General features: G+C 35.5%; 2 protein-coding genes across 2 annotated transcripts; both read left to right on the top strand.

Annotated features, from left to right (window-relative positions):
* Positions 1–648: 648 nt before the first annotated feature.
* On the top strand, positions 649–7,117 carry angptl5 (angiopoietin-like 5). The gene is made up of 8 exons (XM_067376417.1): positions 649–880; positions 2,548–2,719; positions 2,886–2,989; positions 3,069–3,162; positions 3,248–3,352; positions 3,479–3,598; positions 3,671–3,856; positions 6,376–7,117. The coding sequence occupies exons 1-8, from the start codon at positions 833–835 to the stop codon at positions 6,693–6,695; spliced, it is 1,149 nt and encodes a 382-aa protein (XP_067232518.1). The 5' UTR covers positions 649–832; the 3' UTR covers positions 6,696–7,117.
* A 3,745-nt stretch (positions 7,118–10,862) lies between these two features.
* trpc6a (transient receptor potential cation channel, subfamily C, member 6a) lies at positions 10,863–21,008 on the top strand. The gene is made up of 12 exons (XM_067376301.1): positions 10,863–11,666; positions 13,104–13,851; positions 16,778–16,957; positions 17,033–17,197; positions 17,529–17,745; positions 17,895–18,122; positions 18,212–18,476; positions 18,628–18,823; positions 19,084–19,284; positions 19,402–19,458; positions 19,544–19,619; positions 19,830–21,008. Exons 1-12 carry the CDS (start codon positions 11,524–11,526, stop codon positions 19,976–19,978), a joined length of 2,625 nt encoding a protein of 874 aa, XP_067232402.1. The 5' UTR covers positions 10,863–11,523; the 3' UTR covers positions 19,979–21,008.
* Positions 21,009–21,339: the final 331 nt, after the last annotated feature.

Genomic DNA, 21,339 nt, shown 5'->3' with positions numbered 1-21,339 from the left:
CTTTAGACTTTGTAGACAAATATATTCAGTAGCCTAATAAAGGCATCCTGAGAAATATTCACAGGAGTAAGTGTGACAACTAGCCCCAGTTTCTTGTTTTGTTATTTAATATAGTTATTTAATATATTTAATATTTTATATAGGATTTAAAATTAACATAAACACTCAGCCGGGTTTTAATGAAAATCTTTTTATCTATGCAATACACAAGCTAAACTTGTTCTACATGACTTTAACTCTTTCCGCGCCAACGTTTTTGATCATTTTTACTATATTTTCACGGCTCCAATATTTGTTGTATGATCATATCTGAACATGCAATACATCAGAGCCTCCTTTAAACAACAACAAAACGTTTTATTCTAACTTTGACCATTCTTTTTTTTTTTATCCACACCTGAATATTGGTAAGTTTCATTTTTAAAAAGAGCAACATTTTGAGCAAAAAGCTGAGAAAATCGCGTTTTTTAGAAGAAGAGTGTTTTTATTCTGTCATGTTCTGGATCTTACAGTGTTTCTGGAAGGAATGCATTTGCGTATGCTGCTCTGGGTCCTGCTGGCTACTGAAAGAAGTGTCACATTTCAGCATCTGGTTTTCATAATACAGGATGTTGTCAAAGTGCAATAAAGCAACAGTATTTTAAAAAATAAAACAGAATTGGTCTGGACACTTTTTGTTGAGGTCAGAACAGCTGTTCGTCTTTTTTGTGAGGATTTGTCCAAAGTAAAAAAGGCAGTCCAGCCCACAGGACAACGCTGGAGACAACTGCCGTCTCACTGAAAAGTGCACAATCTTCACATCTTCACATGTGGAACTGCCACAAAGACCAAAATGATCTGGATTATTTTATTGCTGAATCTTCTTGCTTCATCAACTGAAGTGAGTGTTGGAAACCTTTCCTTTCTGTCAGCTGTAATTAGTGTAGAATATTAAATCTTAAAGTGTTTATTTACATTGTCTTTAAATGGGATACTTGTAATATTTGCTAGAATGCATTAGTATTTCAAAGTATTTTTAGCATTAACATTGTTAAAAAAAACATATACTTCCCTTATGAAAAAGAAGTTTATTCAAGTGTGCTATAGCCTACTAAAAAATAAGTACACTTTCAGTCTACTTTTTATGTACTTCTCAGAAATATACTTATAATTACACTTAACCTGACTTAGACAGAAAGGGCAACGTATATTTGAACTACACATGTACTCAATCTTTAAGATATACTAAAAAGTATAATTAAGTATTCTAAGTATACTTGGCTTGTAGTTGTGTTTACTCTTTTGATTGAGTAGCCTATTAATAGCCTACTTTTTCCACATAGGCTAGTTTTACATATTGTCTCATAAACTTACATTGTTTGAAAATATTGATTTATAAGGAAAACAGATATTGCTATCTGAATGTTTGTGTAGTCCACTAGTGCAATCTACATCAAATCTCTTTCCCCGCTACTGACTGAATTTTCCGGCTACCCATGTTTTCATTGTTATAAGGTAGGGGGCGCTATTACGCATCTTCCACTAGTACAGAATCTCCTGATTAAAACACAGGTGAAGAATAAGCAGAAACAATTGATAGAAGATTGATTACATAAATGTAAAAAAAAGTAATCATCAGAAATGAAACAACATATAAATCAAAACTGCCTAACGTTACCAGGAACGTTACTGAATGAATTGTCGAACCCATGAAGAGGAAATGACTGTGAAGTTTGGGGGTGTTGATGGACATGATTTACTCCATCTGTGTTTTTTGATAATCGTTCTGAATCTGATCCAGGTCTGATCCTTTTTGTTTAAAATGTTGCTTTTTTAATGAAACTTATATATGATAAAAAATGATGCACAAAGCTAAAATGTTTTTAAAATGGAAAGAGTTAAAGTACAGTTAAAGGTATATTTCAAGTATAAAAAAAGAATTGCCTACCTAAATACGGAACATAGTAGTATACTTAAAGTGCAAAAATAATATATAAATAGTAAACTATAGGTATGATATGTTAACTTAAAGAAAACTTAAAAGTATTTGCAGTATAAAACAACTAAACTAGTAGTTTACTGAGAGTACACTTCAAGTGTACTTTCATATACTTAAAATGTGCTACAAGTATTAAAATAGTAAACTACTAGTATACTTATAAGTTCACTTGTAGTACAGATGCAGTACAAATGAGAAATGTATTTGTGAACTAGTTGTGCACTTAAAGATTACTACTGTTACACTTAAAGAACACTTAAACGTATATTTTATGGGCCAATTTAGTCCCACGCAGTATTGAAATAGTACATTACTAGTTACTACTACATTGATATTAGTATACTTACTACATAAAGTATACTTAAGCATTACTTAAAGTTAACTTGAAGTATACTTCTTTTTTGTAAGGGTTACAATAACTGGTAAAGGGTAAATAATTAAATGACATATTTCATGCAATAATAAATTTTTAATACTTTAACAAATATTTTATAAATTATTAATGTTATTTAATGTTTTGTATGATGCAACTCATCTGAATGTGTGGTATATTTTGCTTGTCTTAACAGAATAGTAGCCATACTTATCGCAATGAACCTGATATATTAACTGAGGAGACTGAGTACGTCTCTCTTCAAGGGCAAAAAGAATATTATCACAGAGACGCAGGCAAAGACAAGTGCACTATGCCATGTGAAATGACTGCAAAGCTAATGCGTGATGAAAAACATTCCATGTGCAGTAGGTGTTTCATCTTTTTTTTTTGTGCATACAGTAAAATATTTCCTCCTATTCCTCCTAAATATTTACCACTGCTTTGTAAGCTTTTTGATTTCTCATTTTCTATTTACTACTTTGCTTCACAACTCATTGTGGCAGAGAGTTTTATGCAGTTTGTGTATTTTAGTTAATCTCCAGCATACCATGGTGTCATATACAAGAAACACCAGGAAGCTGATCAGAGATCTCATTGATGAACAGCAGAAGGCTTTGGAATTTCTCTCAAGTCAGGTATTCTAAGATTTCCAAACTTTTAAACCACATATTCTCTTCTGCATTCTCAAACATATTGCTTTGATTTCTATTTTAGATAATGGAGCTCATGGCCAAAGTAAACACACTCAGTTCAGACGTGCAGAGAAGCAACAGTGACATCTTTTCCGTGAAGCCCATGGAGTCCCACGGTAAGATGATTAACATGCTGTCAACGTTTCTGCAAAATATTTATCATCTACACATCCTCATAGTGGATTCCTTTTCATTTCACAGGAAAAGACTGTAGTGATATCAAAGAGACACTAGGTGTCGTTTCTCCAAAAATCCCTAGTGGAATTTATATAATTCAGCCAGAAAACACAGATGTTTCATTTGAGGAAAGTACCTCTGTTTAGTTTTGTTTAAAAATTTCCAACCACAGTTATTTTAAACTAATAGCAAATCAAACATGGATTTAGGTTTACACATGATGAATTAAGTGTCTTCAACTGGCCGTCTAACAGGTGTTCTGTGAGATGGATTACATGGAAGGCGGATGGACAGTAATACAGAGACGGACCGATGGTCTCACTGACTTTAAACGAATGTGGTCACAGTACTTGGATGGATTTGGACACTTACCAGGTACAAAAAGTCAGTTAATTTGTAAATCAATGAATGAATTAACATGCATTGACTTTATCTATGTCTCTGAAGGTGAACACTGGTTGGGTTTGAGGAAGATCTTCAATATTGTGAGTCAGAGGAACACACGTTTCCAGCTGCACGTGTCCCTGGTCTCGCAAGATGATTCCACGGCCTATGCTTCATATGACAATTTCTGGCTCGAAGACGAAACCAAATTCTTTGCAATACACCTTGGCAGATACGCTGGCAGTGCAGGTCAGCCAATGCCAAATATTATTCCCATAACACTTTCCCTTCAAATTTAGCACAGGAAATGCAAATAATATCCACAAATTCCATCTGGGCCTGCAGAAGACCAATTTAATGAGTTGCACAGTCTGGAAACTTAATGAAATCCATATTAACCCTCTTGTGTTCCAGTCATTTTAACCTGGAAAGGAATTTCTTTTCCATGAAAATGTTAATGTTATTGCATTGGACTAAAACTTGCAGACTTTACTTACACAGGGTATATATATATATATATATATATATATATATATATATATATATATATATATACAGTACAGTCCAAAAGTTTTTTTAATGTTTTTAAAAGAAGTTTCGTCTGCTCACCAAGGCTACATTTTTTTTTAATTAAAAATACAGTAAAAATAGTAATATTGTGAAATATTATTACAATTTAAAATAACTGTTTTCTATATGAATATATTTCACAAAGTAATTTATTCCTGTGATGGCAAAGCTGAATTTTCAGCATCATTACTGCAGTCTTCAGTGTCACATGATCCTTCAGAAATCATTCTAATATGTTGATCTGCTGCTCAAGAAACATTTAATGTGTACAATTGTACAAAATATTTGTGTACAATATTTTTTTTCAGGATTATTTGATGAATAGAAAGTTCAAAAGAACAGTGTTTATCTGAAATCTAATCTTTTGTAACATTATAAATGTCTTTACTGCCACTTTTGATTGATTTAATGCATCCTTGCTGAATAAAAGTATTCATTTCTTTAATTTCTTTTCAAAAAAATAAAAATAAAAATTCTTACTGACCCCAAACTTTTGATCGGTAGTGTATAATGCTACAGAAGCTTTGGATTTCAGATAAATGCTGTTCTTTTGAACTTTCTATTCATCAAGCAATCCTGAAAAAAAAGTACCCAACTGTTTTCAACATTGAAAATAATCATAAATGTTTATTGAGCAGCAAATCAGCATATTAGAATGATTTCTGAAGGATCATGTGACACTGAAGACTGGAGTAATGATGCTGAAAATTCAGCTTTGCATCACAGGAATAAATTACTTTGTCAAATATATTTAAATAGTACACAGTTATTTTAAATTGTAATAATATTTCACAATATTACTGTTTTTTTTTTTTTTTTTTTTACTGTATTTTTAATTAAATAAATTTAGCCTTGGTGAGCAGACGAAACTTATTTTAAAAACATTAAAAATCTTAGTGGTTCCAAACTTTTGGACTACACAAAATATATATATATATAAAAATAAATATATATATATATATAAATATATATATAATTTTTGTGTTTTTTGTTACACTTGTGGTGTTCCTAAAACTGCTTATAAATCTCTCATTATGCTGTATTATTGCCATACATTGGATTCAGTCTTTTTATTAACTTTAATAAAACTTTTATTTCCATTAGGACAGGGTTTTGTATTCCTTTTTCCTTTTAGCTTTGTTCTATGGCTGCATTTAACTCAACTTTTTATGCCCTCGCTAACTCCCCTCTGTCTTGTTTACCTGGATGTACATCATTAATATGTTGCATAAGTGCCTACTACTGGTGGAACCCTTGCAAATGGTTTAAATGGAACACCCTAAGCCCTTGACACTTTTGGGTAAATAAATGCGAATGCTGCGAGTTGCTAATGTAATGTTACAATTGTGTTGTGGTCCATGGATCTTCCTGAAGTGTACATGAGAAGACTACAAAATCGAGGGGTTGAGTATCTGTCCAAATAAACGTACCTCATCCACTTGATGAAGTTGAATGCACTTCAAAATGGCGGCAGGTATTCCCCCAAGGGGGGAATTGATGGTTCCATGAAGAACATATAACATCCATAGAACTTTTCCATTCCATTCCACAAAAGGGTTCTTTATACTAGAAAACTGTTGTTTCAAGCTCAAATCAATGAGGCCTATGATCAGTCAGTTCCAAAAAAGAAATACAAAACCAGTGCTAAATGAAAAAAACAAGTTGGCAAAAATATTGAATTTGGTGATAATACAGCATAATGATTTACAAGCAATTTAATTCACCCAAAAATGAAAATTCTGTCATTAATTACTCACCCTCATGTCGTTCCAAACCTGTAAGAATGGTTAGTTTATTAGTCAATAATTACTCATTCTCATGTGAACTTTTGTTTATCTCTGGAATGCAAATGAAGATCTTTTTGATGAAATCTGAGAGCTTTCTGTCCCGACAGCCTACGCAATTGACGCTTCATCAAAGTTTCAATTGCGTAGACTGTCTATGGAGGGACAGAAAGTTCTTAGATTTCATGAAAAAGATCTTCATTTGCATTCCGAAGATGAACAAAACTCCACATGAGGATGAGTAATTATTGACTAATGAACTAACCATTCTTACAGGTTTGGAACGACATGAGGGTGAGTAATTATTGACTAATGAACTAACCTTTTAAAAGTCCAGTTCGGAGCAGCAAATTAGGTGAAGGGTTCTCAAAACAGCTCAAGAATTAAAATGTGTCTCTATTTCTCTCTCTGCAGGTGATGCTTTTCGAGGGTATGACCAAGAGCAGAATCAAGATACGGCCCCTTTCAGTACCTCTGACGTTGACAACGACGGCTGTTCTCCATTCTGCACGTTTGCTGATAAAGCTGTTGAGAGCTGCAGTGAGAACCAGAACAACACTGGATGGTGGTTTAACAAGTGTGGCAAGGCAAATTTGAATGGCTCACCTTTGGACCAAGATCTCTCCACCCAATCACATATCCACTGGGACACCTGGACCAAAAATGGCACGCTTGTCAACATCAAATCAGTGACTATGAAGATCAGGAGAGTCGAGATCCCGAATTTAAAATAAATCCATGAAGATTCTGAAGATGATGTGTTAAAATGGAAGAAAATATCCCTTGGAGTCAAATGGGAATAAAACTTTTGGCATGTGACTTAGGCCACTGTGCCTTTTAATCCTGGGTCAGAGCCCAACATATTCCTACTAATCTTTTCATTGTTATGAATGAAGGGAATTGTGTTATTACACGGCTAGATTAAACCAAATAATTCAGTCTGAAAGAAACTGTCAAACTATCAGCACTTGAAATTCCCAGAAGCACTTTTTTTTAATTGACTGTTGTACTTAGTTTGCATGAGACATTAGATTTTATTCAAAACACTCAAAGCCTGTTTCTGCCTCAGAGCAAAGAATGAAAAGGTTGTTGAGATAAAGTTTGAAATAAAGCAATATAAAATAAAATAAAAGAATTTAGTTTTTTATTTTACAAATTCTATTGAAGACATTGTGATTGACTGTAAGACAGTGTGAAATATAAAGTTGTGAGAGTTATGAAAGTCACAATATAGTCGCATAGTCGCACTCTGCAAGATTTAAAGTTGCAATTACAGAAACAGTTGCAGTTGCAAGATACAAATTCACATTGTTGGATATAAAGTAGATACAAGTTTCCATACAAAACATAGGTGAATTCAGGTTAATTGGGACACTTTAATTACAGATGTGATGAAAAGCACTCAGTTGACAGTAGAGCCCAAAGAACAGTTAATGCTAAACGTATGGACTGTCATGAGATCTCACTTGAAGACGTGGGTGGCCTGTTGTTTGTCCTGATTCATTGGAGGACAGAGATAATTAACACGCTTAAAATAAGCTGCGTAGTGTGTGGGCCGCTATTAGTTTCGCTGTCCTTGGGTAAATATGTCAGTCGTTACGTGTGTATATGTTAAACCATCTGTACTATGTCTATTTAGAGCAAAGAATCTTGCCAAATTTTGTCCTGCCAAAGACTAAACAGAAAGTCCAGTTCTGCTGAAGCATTTCATGAGTAGGACCTTGCCCTGGGCCTATTATGTGGGAGTCACTGTGAGAGAGAGGAGGGAACCAGATAACATTGAATACCATGATATGAACATGAGAATTTGGTATTTTTTGGTATTGCACAAAAAAGGATGATTATTTTAAAGGAGTAATGTCCTTGCTCAGACATAAAACTCTCCCGTGCTTAGAAAGCAAAGCTTCTTCCCTACTCTACATATATCCATCCACTCATTTATGGAAAAAGAGCTGCAAATAATGGCTCATTCTGAAATCATCATCGTTATGATGTCACAACTATGACACATTCAGGGGCATCATGTACCTATTCATTTTTCTTTTCTTTTTTTTTTTTGCCTCACTTATATCCTTGATATGAGCATTAAACATTTTAAAAACATAAGGTATGTTAGACTATTTATATTTCATTTACATAATTTATATGAAGATGGGATTTTAATTTTAAAGGGTTATGAATGTAAAATTCTGTCATTAATTACTCACCTTCATGTCTTTCCAAACCTGTAAGACCTTCATTCATCTTCGGAACACAAATTAATATATTTTTAATGAAATCTGAGAGCTTTCTGTCCCTTCATTGACAGCCTGCATCTACCATTTTCAAGCCCCAGAAAGGAAGTAAAGAGATAATTAATGTAACTCCATTAATTAAGGTGACTCCAGTGGTTTAATCTCAATTTTATGAAGTGATGTGAGTGCTTTGTTTGTGCAAAAAACATAATTTACCACTTTATTTACAAAATATTTATCTCCAATGCGTTCACGAGAGCACAGTGTAAGCATATATATATTAAACATTAAAAATGTTAGATTTTGATGTTTTGGAAGGAAATGCTGTATTTATTTATAAATATCACTTCAATCTTCAGTTAAATTGCATTTAAACTCCACTTGATTTAGTATTGAATAGGCATAACTATTAACATATGACCACAATAATTAATGAATGCTTATATAACTCAACCACTCTAGTCTAAACTCTGATAGAAGACAGTGATGCGGGTACATGGAGATTTGCCAATCCTAACAGATCATTTATGTATAAAATTCTAAAAGTTACAGTAGTAAAAACAGCTTGCATAACTTTTAGGATCAGAGAGAGGATGGGAAATGGTCATGTAAAAATAAATTACAACTGTTTTGATGCAAGAAACCATGTTAAAGGTTTTGTATGCCACAAAAGTCTAGCCTCTTTCCAATGATTTACAGACTTTAAGTTTTAAACTTTAAAAAGATGTTTTAATATTAACCACAATGAAAAATGTGATCCAACTATTTATAAGAGAAAAAATGTTTTGTTAACATTTTAAGGTTTCATTTTATTAACATTAGTAAACCACATTTGTGAAAAAAAGAAAAAGAATGAAAAAATGAAAAAAACTTCTACAGCACATATTAATCTTAACCACAACATTACTGGTAACACTTTACAATAATGTTCAGTTAAACAGTAGTTAATAAATGAATTAACATGAGCAATACATTTGTTACTGTATTAACTAATATTTGCTAATGTATGTAATTAGCAAACAATATTATATTATAATATTATGTTTTGAAATCAGCCATCATTTTGGTGAACCAAAAATATTCTCGTCACTTTATAGTATTAATATTGAACCACTGAACGAACATGAACTGATTTAGATATGTTTTTAGTACCTTTATGGATCTTGAGAGAGGAAATGTCATTGCTCCCTATGCAGGCCTCACTGAGCCATCAGATTTCAACTAAAATATCTTAATTTGTGTTCCGAAGGTGGAACGGCATGAGGGTGAGTCATAAATGACAGAATTTTCACTTTTGGGTGAACTAACCCTTTAACTAACATTAGCAAAGATAAATAAAAGCTGTAAAAATATTTTGTTCATTGTTAGTTCATTTCAGTTAATTCAATAATTGTAACAAATGAAACCACTAGCACTTTATTTTACAGTTCTGTCCCCCATGTACATACAATGTACATATTACAGTAATTGGGTAATAATTTGGTAATAACTAGGTACTAACCCTGCACCTACTAACCTTAAAGGTACAATTTGTGATATTTTTTTCCGCTAGAGGTCGCTAGAAGCCTATTCAAAACAAAGGCGTAGTTTGATGACGCCAAGTTTTAGAGCGGAAATTTGGGTCAGTCTCCATCTCAACGGACGGTGCAAAAGAATAGGGATTGGAGTCTGGAAGAACTCATGTTCGTGGATGCGATTATTAACGTTACTGTAGTATGAAGCAGAGCAGGACCGAGTGTTGCGGGAGCTGAACGAGGAGCTGGAGCGATTGATCAACACACGCCTCACGAGCAGCGGGACTTTTATTATGACACAGTCGCCGCTTCCGCTTTTCCGGTCATGAGTTTACGGGAGCTGTCCTTGTCGAAAGAACCAGCGGCAGATGGTAAACAGTAATTATGTTCCATAAATAAGTAACACAATCCACCATAAAACGTGCAAGAAGTAAATAAGGAACTGCTTGAAGCAAGCTAGTGGTTTGCTGGACGCTAGACGTCATTGACAGGCGACTGCACTGCCCCGTGTCACTGTTTAGAATGGGAATTTTCTCATGATTTACAAGTAGTTGAAAACATTAGAGATATTGTTTGTAATCAGCTGGACAAAATATATAACACTAGCCTAGTGGTTTTTGGATATTTTACTGCAAAAATTTTACATATTGTACCTTTAACCCCTTAACCCCTGGTTTTGCGCACTCTGCACTTTATTTGTGGCCTCTGGACAATTATACAATGTGAGATTTTTTTTGTGTGTGGATCTTATTTGTTTTTTGTTCAACAGAAACTATATGCAAAACTGTACTGCAGCAAGCCTTGGGCCGAGGGCATTTAGTTAATAAAAATAGTCTAAAAACAGTCACTCTGATGGTCATCAGTATCGAGGCCTATCAACATGAGAATAGAAACAAGACAGTGGCTTCCCATGACTCACTGTGTGGGTTACCTTTTGACCCATTGGTTTGGCTCACATACTCAGTTAGACGTTTGTGGGCAGTATTCTGACCACTGCAGCACGTACACATTTAGTCATGTGGGTTTACTATATACATATACACATAGACATACAGACACACACACACACAGACATAGATGACTGTGTGAGAAAGAATGGCAGAAAGAGGCAAAATAAAAAGAATCAAAAGTGTGATGTTGCCGCTGACGATTGGTCAGTCCGGAATTCCATTGAAGGCTTTTCCCACAGTTTACAGAGAGCTGGACATTCGTAATGAACACACAGGATGTAGAGGTTTATTGGGAACACTGAAATAGACCCAAAGGGATCCTACATCTGCACTCCCTCACTGAGTTTTGATTTTAGAAGCTGGAAGCAGATTTTAATCATGATTCCTAATACAACCAGAGAGGAATATACAGCGACAGGGATATTTTGAAAGGTGACGGACTTGCACATGGCATTTCTGTGATTTCTTCAAATTCTTCATACTGAAAATGTTACTAATCAAGAAAATGAATGGATTTTGTTATCTGTCTAATGTTGAACTTAGGACTACATGCTTTCAATTTCATTCAGTTTGAGCAAATAAACGGAGCAAGGAGGAAAACAACTCATTTTACAGGTTTTGTTAACCAGCATGAAGATTGTTACATTCTTCATTAATAGCCAATGCGTGGAAAAGAGCAGTTAAAATTCCTCAGTGCTCTGCACTATCTCAAGACTTAAACGGGAACATAACAAAGGCTGTAGAGGATAGTGACTTGCCAGTGTGTAGCGCACACTCAATCACTCACAGCTGGATGTTTGGATAACACGATGTGTTAGCTTTGGTGTATTCACATTTAAGACGTGAACTGCCTCAGTTGAAAGTATGAATCAAAGGAGACCTGTTCTGGAAGATAAAAATCAATCAAAGTATCACACAATTGAAAAGAGGAACAGAAGTAAAGACAATCTACTGATGAACGAAGACTTTGGTGAGGACTCTTGTGGCAGTTATGGATACTACCATGGGTGAGTTGGTCAAGGTTTTGTGTACTGTATGTTTAGTTGGCATTGCCTTCTGAGATAATATGTAGTTCAATGTACCGACCGGAAACTGTCACTCAGTTTAATGTAATATTTATGCATTGTTTTGCTCATTTATAATGCCTGTTTTCATTACACAGGCTCATTAGAAGCTAGTTTAAAAGTTTATCATATATAAGTGACTGGCATGAATTAAAGGATTAGTTCAGAATTTAAATTTCCTGATAATTTACTCACCCCCATGTCATCCAAGATGTTCATGTCTTTCTTTCTTCAGTTGAAAAGAAAGTGGGTTCAGTGGGGTTCACCAGGTGGAAGGACCAAATTGCAGTTTCATTGCAGCTTCGAAGGGCTCTACGCAATGCCAGATGATGAATAACGCTCTTATCTAGCGATTGGTCATTTTCTAAAAAAATAAAAATGTATATACTTTTTAACCACAAATGCTCATCTTGCATTGCAATGCGATACGCATTACGTTGAAAGATCACGCTAATTTTCTACTCCTACTTCAAAATTGTCCGATATTGTTGTTTTACCTTTTTTTGTTAAGGGCGTTTACCGACACTGGATCGGTACTTCCGCCGTGACCTTTGTAACGTGATTACGTCATGCGTGCGGATCGCAGAGCTGTAAAGATAAATAAAAATGTATATACTTTTTAACCACAATTGCCAATCTTGCACTGCTCTGCGCCACACATTACATTGAAAGGTCACTCGGAAGTACCGCGGTAAGGCTAAAACTCCATCTAATTTTCTACTCCTACTTCAGTTTTACCTTTTTTTTTAGCTTAATCTTTGTATGTTCGCTTTGTAGTCACTGGATCGGTACTTCCTTCTGTGTCACACATTACATTTGTAACGTGATTACGTCATGTGAGCAGATCGCAGAGCTAGTGCTAGACGAGCATTTGTGGTTAAAAAGTATACAATTGTTTTGTTTTTTTAGAAAATAACCGATTGTTTCGTTAAATAAGACCCTTATTCCTCATCTAGGATCACATAGAGCACTTTAAAGTTGCATTGAAACTGCAATTTGGACTTTCAACCCGGTGAACCCCACTGAAGTCCACTATATGGAGGAAAATCCTGGAATGTTTTCCTCAAAAATCTTAATTTCTTTTCGACCGAACAAAGACAAACATGAACATCTTGGATGCCGTGGGGAAGAGTAAATTATCAGGAAATTTTCATTCAGAAGTGAACTTTAATTTAAATAACATGTTTAGCACAGCTAAGGCTACCAAAAAATGTTTGCAAATATTTGTATGTATGAATAAATGAATGATAGCCTATTACTGTAAACAATAGCCAACATAATTTCACACAGACCTAATTTGTATTATTCAATGCCATATTAATTATGAAATCCATAAATAAAATGCTAATACATATATATATTTTATATTTTTAATCGTAGAGAGAACCTGGCCCGTCAGGCGCTACCCAAGAGCCGAAGGCAGGCGGTACGAGGGGCAGCTTACATGTTCAATGCTCATCCTAACAGCCTAACACCTGTAGAGGAACGTTTCCTTGATGCTGCCGAGTATGGAAATATACCTGTCGTGCGCCGGATGCTCGAGGAGATCCCTGAGCTGGATGTTAACTGTGTGGACTACATGGGCCAGAATGCATTGCAGTTGGCAGTGGCAAACGAACACTTAGAGGTAACAGAGCTCTTGTTGAAGAAAGACAACCTGTCGCGTATTGGGGATGCACTATTGTTAGCCATCAGCAAAGGTTACACCAGGATTGTCGAGGCCATTTTGAGCCACAAAGCTTTCGCCGACTCTAAGAGACTCACAGCGAGCCCCAGTCAGGCTCCGATGCACGATGACTTTTTTGCGTATGACGAAGACGGCACGCGCTTTTCTCATGACGTCACTCCAGTCATTCTAGCATCTCACTGTCACGAATACGAGATCGTGCACATTCTCCTGGGAAAGGGTGCTCGCATTGAGCAGCCACATGACTACTTTTGTGCCTGCGACACCTGCAATTACCATCAAAAGTACGATTCTTTTTGCCACTCCCGCTCGCGTATCAATGCCTACAGAGGATTGGCCAGTCCAGCGTACCTCTCTCTGTCCAATGAGGATCCTGTGCTGGCTGCTCTGGAGCTCAGCAATGAGCTCGCCTCCTTGGCCAATATTGAAAAGGAATTTAAGGTATAGCTATAAAATCCTATTGACAACCAAAACTGTTCGACATCTAAAGAGAAAGTTCTCACAAAAATGAAAATTCTGTGATTATTTACTCACATTCGATTTGTTCCAAACCTGAAGAATGTACTGGCAATTGTTTTCTATGTAAATAAAGTGAAAGTGAGCACAGTAGAATATAGTCACAATAGTCTTCTGAAGTTATACACATTTCTGTGATGAGCTCTTGTGCACTTGTAGAGTAGCCTACTTCAAATCTTAAAATTATATTTATCTTTCAGATAAAGTGATCGATTATAACTTAACCGTAATGTTATTTGGTATTACTCAATATTTACATATATTTTAAATGTACTAAATTGCAACTTCACCATAACAAATATAGTTAAATACATGACATAGATGTTTCAAGAGAAATTACATTAAAACATATTTAAGTTTACCATAAATGCCTGTCAGTACATTCATTAGTACACTTAACCCATATTTCAAAGACATAAAGATATAATCAAGTCTTACTTAAAGGTAGTTCACCCAAAAATGAAAATAATGTAATTTATTACTTACCCTCATGCTGTCCCAAACCTGTAAGACCTTCGTTCATCTTCGGAACACAAATTAAGATTTTTTTGTTGAAATCTGATGGCTCAGTGAGGCCTGCATAGCCAGCAATGACATTTCCTCCCTCAAGATCCATTAATGTACTAAAAACATATTTAAATCAGTTCATGTGAGTACAGTGGTTCAATATTAATATTATAAAGCGACGAGAATATTTTTGGTGCGCCAAAAAAAAACAAAATAACGACTTATTTAGTGATGGCCGATTTCAAAACACTGCTTCAGGAAGCTTCGAAGCACAATGAATCAGTGTATCGAATCATGATTCGGATCGCGTGTCAAACCGCCAAACGCTCCAAAGCTTCCTGAAGCAGTATTTTGAAATCGGCCATCACTATATAAGTCGTTATTTTGTTTTTTTGGCGCACCAAAAATGTTCTCGCCACATTATAATGTTAATATTGAACCACTGTACTCACATGAACTGATTTAAATATGTTTTTAGTACATTAATGGATCTTGAGAGAGGAAGTGTCATTGCTGGCTATGCAGGCCTCACGGAGCCATCGGATTTCAACAAAAATATCTTAATTTGCGATTAACAAAGGTCTTACGGGTGTGGAACAGCATGAGGGTGAGTAATAAAAAAAAATATACTTGCACATAATTGCATTTAATATGAATGTAAACTATAATACATTTTCATTTAATTGCAATTTACATGCAACATTACATTACATTCAGTTCACACTTAAGTACATTTTTTTTAAAGTATATTATTTCTGTGTCATAAAGTGTACTTCTTTACTTTTCACGAGGACAGGCTGAAATTTAAGTAATTTTTCATTGAAATTCTCAAATGTGTCAGCAGGTTTGACAACAGTGCTATGTGACCACCAATCAACAATTGTGTGTCACATGAACAAATGCCATGATGCATCTTTGAATATAAAAGTGCACATGAGATATGACAACTACAGTCAGGGCCAGATTTACCTCATATTGTAACATATGCAAAATACATTTCTGGGCCTGCTCAATACCCCACCGGTACTACATACTGTATATCGTCGCTGTTGGATGGAAACCTCATATGCCTAAAACCGTTACTTTTAAAATAGGAAATAGGTATTTTTTAATTAAACACTGTCAACGTTGTTGCTGTGGCTTTATATATGGTCACAAACATGCATATGTCATTATATTATTAACATTCTACCAAAAACAAGTTTACAAGGTTTTTGACCACTGAATTTCAGAGAATGTCGAACATACGCCTATGTGTTTTGTCCATCATTAGAATGGCCGCATCATTATCAACTTATAGGTTATAAAGTTTATTGTAGCTACATGTGGGTGCTCATTTTTTCTGTCATTTGGCCAAAATCTCATGTTATTAAAGATGAAGTGCTATGCACAGGCTAAGACAGTACAGTTACTAGCTATGACTCGATGACAAATGCTAAACTAAGACACATAAAACACTTATGTTTAGTGTTTCTTTATTCAAAGAACCAGTTCTTTATTTTCCCCTGCATCAGGGTTGCCAGGTTTTCACAACAAAATCCACCCAATTGCTCCTCAAAACTAGCCTAATTGCATTTCAGGGGGGTCCCACGGTAAAAATGCTTTCTGGGGTTTTTTTTGGAGGGGCTCCCTTGGTAAAATTTGCATTCCAGGGGCTGAATGTCATGTTATTTTGGGTCGATTCAACCCGCGGACATGAAAAACAACCCGCGCCAACAGTGTAAAAGTAGCCTTATTGGCAACTTGGCAACACTGCCCTGCATTGTAAACAAGCAGAGATTGTACAAACTGTGTGCAGCACTTCATAGAGGTGGGTGGAGTTATGAAGTATGATCAACAGTTTGAGGATCCAATGGAGGTTTCATAAGTTAAATATTTGCAAAACCCACAGACAGACATAAAGGGTGACCAATAGTTATGATTTATGAAAAAAATGACAAAATATGGAGATACAAGGTTTGTCCCCGATATTTAAAATGTTGTTAATTTATAGAGTAATTATCTTACAGTGTTATACTATTAGAGTGAAATAGAAAAAAAAAAAAAAAAAAAATCCTTATTGTAATTGCCCCCTACAATGGCTATGCATCCGGCCCTGAATACAGTGGAAGAAAAGATAACCAATTAAATGTTTTCATCACAAAAATCAAACTTGGAATATAGAGCACAAGTTGGACTCATTGTATGATCGCTTTTTGCTGGTTTGTTGCCATTACAATCTTCAACGTTTCTCTTTTTGAGAAGAATCCACAGAAGAATTCTCACAGAATTTTCATTTTGGGTGAACTATTCTTTCAAAAATGTAGAAAGATTGCATCTTCTTTCTAATGACTATCTTCCTCAGAATGAATATAGGAAACTTTCTATGCAATGCAAAGACTTTGTTGTGGGGCTTCTGGACCTGTGCCGGAGCACAGAGGAAGTGGAAGCCATTCTGAACGGCGAAGAAGATGAGACTTTAGAACTGCCTGGCCGACCAAGTCTCTTTCGCTTAAAACTCGCAATAAAGTACGAACTGAAAAAGGTAAATATAAAAAACAGAAATCTTATAATCTGCCTTCTAATTCTATCATAAAACCCTTCTTCTTGTCCCAAACAGTTTGTGGCCCATCCTAACTGTCAACAACAGCTCTTATCAATATGGTACGAAAACCTGCCCGAACTCAGGCAGCAGACCACAGCCATTAAGTTCTTAGTGGTTTTAGGTGTTGCAATGGGACTCCCCTTTCTAGCTATGGTGTATTGGGTGGCACCGTGCAGCAAGGTAAGTATGTTCACACAGAGTTACGCTGTTTACTTTCGAACACTAGTGAAAACCAGATGTATTGAATAGCAAACATACAGTACATGTCTAAAGAATAAAGCAAAGGCTTTCATCCACTGAAATCTTTAGTCAGTAAGACTGTTCCCATGCTTGTAAATTATAGCAGTGCTTAAAATATCCACCGTATCCTATGAGTCATAATAATAAAATTGATAAGCATATCTGGCTGATAAGCAGTAATGTACAAACATACAGTAGAAGAATGCGTCCACAGCACATGAAATCTTTTGTTTATCACACCACAATCAGTAAAAAATGCTGTTACCAACAGATGGGAAAGATCATGCGTGGCCCTTTCCTTAAGTTTGTGGCACACGCGGCCTCCTTCACTATTTTCCTTGGCCTTTTGGTCATGAATGCTGCAGACCGCTTTGATGGGACAAAGCTGCTTCCAAATATGACCATTCATGACTATCCGACGCAGCTGTTTCGTATGAAAACAACTCCCTTTACGTGGATGGAAATGCTCATCATTTCCTGGGTCATAGGTTTGTTTCTGACTGATTTTTAACAAGTCAAAGGTTATTACTCTACTACAATCTGTATTTAGAGAATGAAATGTACAGTTCATTTCCATGTCCTAGGACAAACAGCTTGGTGCAACATTCATTACTATGTTATTATGTCCTTCTCTCAGGGATGATTTGGGCAGAGTGCAAGGAGATCTGGTCTCAAGGTCCAAGAGAATATCTTCTTGAGCCTTGGAATTTGCTAGACTTTGGAATGTTGGCCATTTTTGTGGCATCCTTCATCTCAAGGATAATGGCTTTCTGGCATGCATGTGTAGCACAACGCTATGTTGATGAGCACTACACAGATTTAACCAATGTAACTTTGCCTTTTGAGGTGGGATACTTCCAGTTGGGTGAGTCATCTAGGCTAGATTTCACTTCCCGACAAAATTACAATGTAACTCAACGAGCGATCTGCATAAAAAAATCTTTTTTATTCCAGCTCGGATCGACTGGCTCCCGTCTGATCCTCAGTTAGTTTCAGAGGGCTTGTACGCTATTGCAGTGGTCCTGAGCTTTTCTCGAATTGCGTACATCCTGCCAGCGAATGAGAGCTTTGGACCCTTGCAGATATCTTTGGGACGAACTGTGAAGGACATCTTCAAGTTCATGGTTATCTTCATCCTGGTCTTTCTGGCTTTCATGATTGGAATGTTCAACCTCTACTCATATTATCGGGGTGCTAAACAGAATGACGCTTTCACAACGTGAGTACAAATATATATTCAAATATACCGACACCAAACTTTTGAACGGTAGTGTGACATCTCGAACATTTGGTAGCTGGCAAAATAAACTCATCTCTTATCTACTTTCCTTGGTTTAAATGTCCATCAATACATGTCTTATCTTTTGTAGTGTAGAAGAAAGCTTCAAAACATTGTTTTGGGCGATATTTGGCCTTTCTGAGGTCAGATCAGTAGTCGTGAACAATGGACACAAGTTCATCGAGAACATTGGCTATGTTCTCTATGGAGTTTACAATGTGACAGTGGTCATTGTCCTACTCAACATGCTCATTGCCATGATCAACAGTTCCTTTCAGGAGATTGAGGTACTTTGTCTTCTCAGTTTTACTTCTTCATATTTCTTTCTAAGAGCTGCTGACATTATAAATCTTTGTACAGCAGATCAGGTTTTTGGATACTATGGAAAAAAACGTAATCTCTATTCTCTTCAGGATTGGATAATTAATTTGACTGCTTAGTTTTGTTTTAGTAATGTTCTTCGCACATCTCTTACCTCTGCATATCTGTATTGATTCATTTGTCGCTTCAGGTATCCAAAACATAAGTGTTTCTTGATGTCTTGCAGGATGATGCAGATGTGGAGTGGAAGTTTGCCCGGGCCAAGCTCTGGTTCACCTACTTTGAGGAGGGCAGGACTCTCCCTGTGCCTTTTAACTTGGTTCCCAGTCCCAAGTCTGTTGTGGGTCTGGTGATGGGGGCTAAAAGTCTCCTGCAGGAGCTTTTTGACAGACACAAAGCCATTATGAAGGGGTCTGAGCTTAGTGAGGTGAGGCAAATCCACTCTGATTCTGCATTAGAGTAAGCTGATTTGTATCATTCGTTTACAATCACAATAAACAAATCTATTTATGTTGCTCTTGTGATTTGTTGGATCATAATTAAGTTGGGGCAGAGCAAAACTTGCAGGGACAAGAATCTTTCAAGCTCCAGTCGATATCAGGCATGTTTACTTTTTTTGATATTCTTGACTGAATATTTATAATAGATCTGAATATGGTTGAACTTACTTCATTTGATCTGTACAGAAAATTATGAAGCGTCTCGTTAAGCGATACATCATCAAAGCTCAAAATGACAAAGAATGTGATGAAGTCAATGAGGGTGAGTGTGTGTATTTAAAATTTCTTTAAAGGAATAATTCACCAAAAAAATGGTCATGGTCACTATTAACTCATTAATGGCTGAGCAAAAATTTGAAAAAAATTAAGCAAAGCGGTCCAGAACAACAAGAGAATGATTGATTTTTTGATTAAATTTGTTTGAATATACTCAAAGTTTTCATAATTAAGACTGAAGACTGCTGTGTTACAGGTGAATTGAAGGAGATTAAGCAGGACATTTCAAGCCTTCGCTATGAGCTGCTGGAGGAAAAGTCACACAACATGGAGGAGCTTGCGAAGCTAGTGAGGACACTTGAAACAAATCTCTCTCAGGACTGCTTGATATTAAAGTCTAATTGAGGAAGTCAGAAAACAGTGTTTTTTTTATTGTACATAAGCATATAATTAACTATTTATCAAGCAAGACAATTTGCACAAGGACTACATGTGGTTTCACATGCTTCTCTGCCTTGGCCTTCTGGTTTAACAGAAAAAAGAACAACTATTGATCTTTCTGTGACTAAAAAAGTGAAATTCTGTGTTTCTGTTTTGCTATACATTACTGAACAAAAGTTTTTTGTATGATACATATGCACAATTTACTGTTAAAGATTATTTCTGTTAGTACGTACCCTTCAAAACTAATTCACATACAACAACAACAACAAAAGTTAATTCTTTTTTACTTTTACAATTTGATATTTATTTCTGTTAGTCTATTTTTCTATTTTTTATAGACACATTTTATATACATATGTATTATATTTATATATTATATTTATATAATCTATGTAATTTGTTTCTATAAACAATGCTCATCCTACAGAATTATAGGTAATAATGCTAGGCGAACAATTTTCTGTTGCTGGAAATTACCTCTAATGACGTGATCACATTATCAGATATATCAACATCATTTTCCCTCGCTTACATAAAGTTCTGTTCAAACACAAAATGTTTAATGATTTTTCTTTGTATCGAGATAAACTGTAATGGGACAGCCCACTTTTTCAATATGTCATGTTCCTTTTCTCCACAGGGACTCTTGAGGCATATTACCTAAAGAGTTACATTATTTCTCCTTTTTGTATAACAAAAGAATTTCTGTTCAGAAGGTCACAGTTAAGTCTCCAGCTAAGCATGAGACAAACTCAGGAACATTTATGTTATGCAAATTAAAAATATCACAGAGTTATGGTGAGAAAGTAAGGCCATGTTTTCACAAAATGCTCCACAGAGAATTGAAAAATAAAGAATGCAGCGTGCTTCATGAATCAGAGCCACTTTGTTTGACTCTGCTGACACAATAACACAAGCTGCCAAGTTGGCAAAGCTTTGTTTAACCAGAGCAACACAAACCTTTAGATAAAGCCTATCCAGAATAATAGCTATATATATATGTAAAAGCTATTACAGTCAGTAATTTTATACACTTGAATGGTAAATCTTTGATGTCCTTGCTGTTCACATGTTGTAACGTCAATTGCAACACTGTAACTGAATTTCCTTTCTGGAAATCACTTTGCTGGTCTCCCCTGGACTTTTTGTTAAAGGTCCTTAAGATTATGACATCAGAGATAGTATCTCATATCCGTCGACAGTACAGGAAAAAAACTTTTTTTTACAAGCAACTGATACCACAGGAGAATTTAACTTATGAAAATACTTGGGGATTCCAAGGATACCATCAGATATTGTTTTTTTTTGGTAATAATGTGGGT

Source organism: Chanodichthys erythropterus, chromosome 22, assembly GCF_024489055.1.
Source record: "Chanodichthys erythropterus isolate Z2021 chromosome 22, ASM2448905v1, whole genome shotgun sequence".
NCBI lineage: Eukaryota > Metazoa > Chordata > Actinopteri > Cypriniformes > Xenocyprididae > Chanodichthys > Chanodichthys erythropterus.
The sequence above is the reverse complement of the archived record's forward strand: the minus strand, read 5'-3'. Positions and strand labels throughout refer to the sequence as shown.

What these genes read in the sequence shown, in the direction of transcription:
- trpc6a (XM_067376301.1), top strand. Translation starts at nt 11,524, where the DNA reads ATGAATCAAAGGAGACCTGTTCTGGAAGATAAAAATCAATCAAAGTAT. An exon ending in GGTGGGATACTTCCAGTTGG is followed by an intron (nt 18,123 to 18,211) that starts GTGAGTCATCTA and finishes TTTTTATTCCAG; the next exon opens with CTCGGATCGACTGGCTCCCG. An exon ending in CAAGCTCCAGTCGATATCAG is followed by an intron (nt 19,459 to 19,543) that starts GCATGTTTACTT and finishes TGATCTGTACAG; the next exon opens with AAAATTATGAAGCGTCTCGT.
- angptl5 (XM_067376417.1), top strand. Translation starts at nt 833, where the DNA reads ATGATCTGGATTATTTTATTGCTGAATCTTCTTGCTTCATCAACTGAA. An exon ending in CACAGATGTTTCATTTGAGG is followed by an intron (nt 3,353 to 3,478) that starts AAAGTACCTCTG and finishes CCGTCTAACAGG; the next exon opens with TGTTCTGTGAGATGGATTAC. An exon ending in TGGATTTGGACACTTACCAG is followed by an intron (nt 3,599 to 3,670) that starts GTACAAAAAGTC and finishes ATGTCTCTGAAG; the next exon opens with GTGAACACTGGTTGGGTTTG.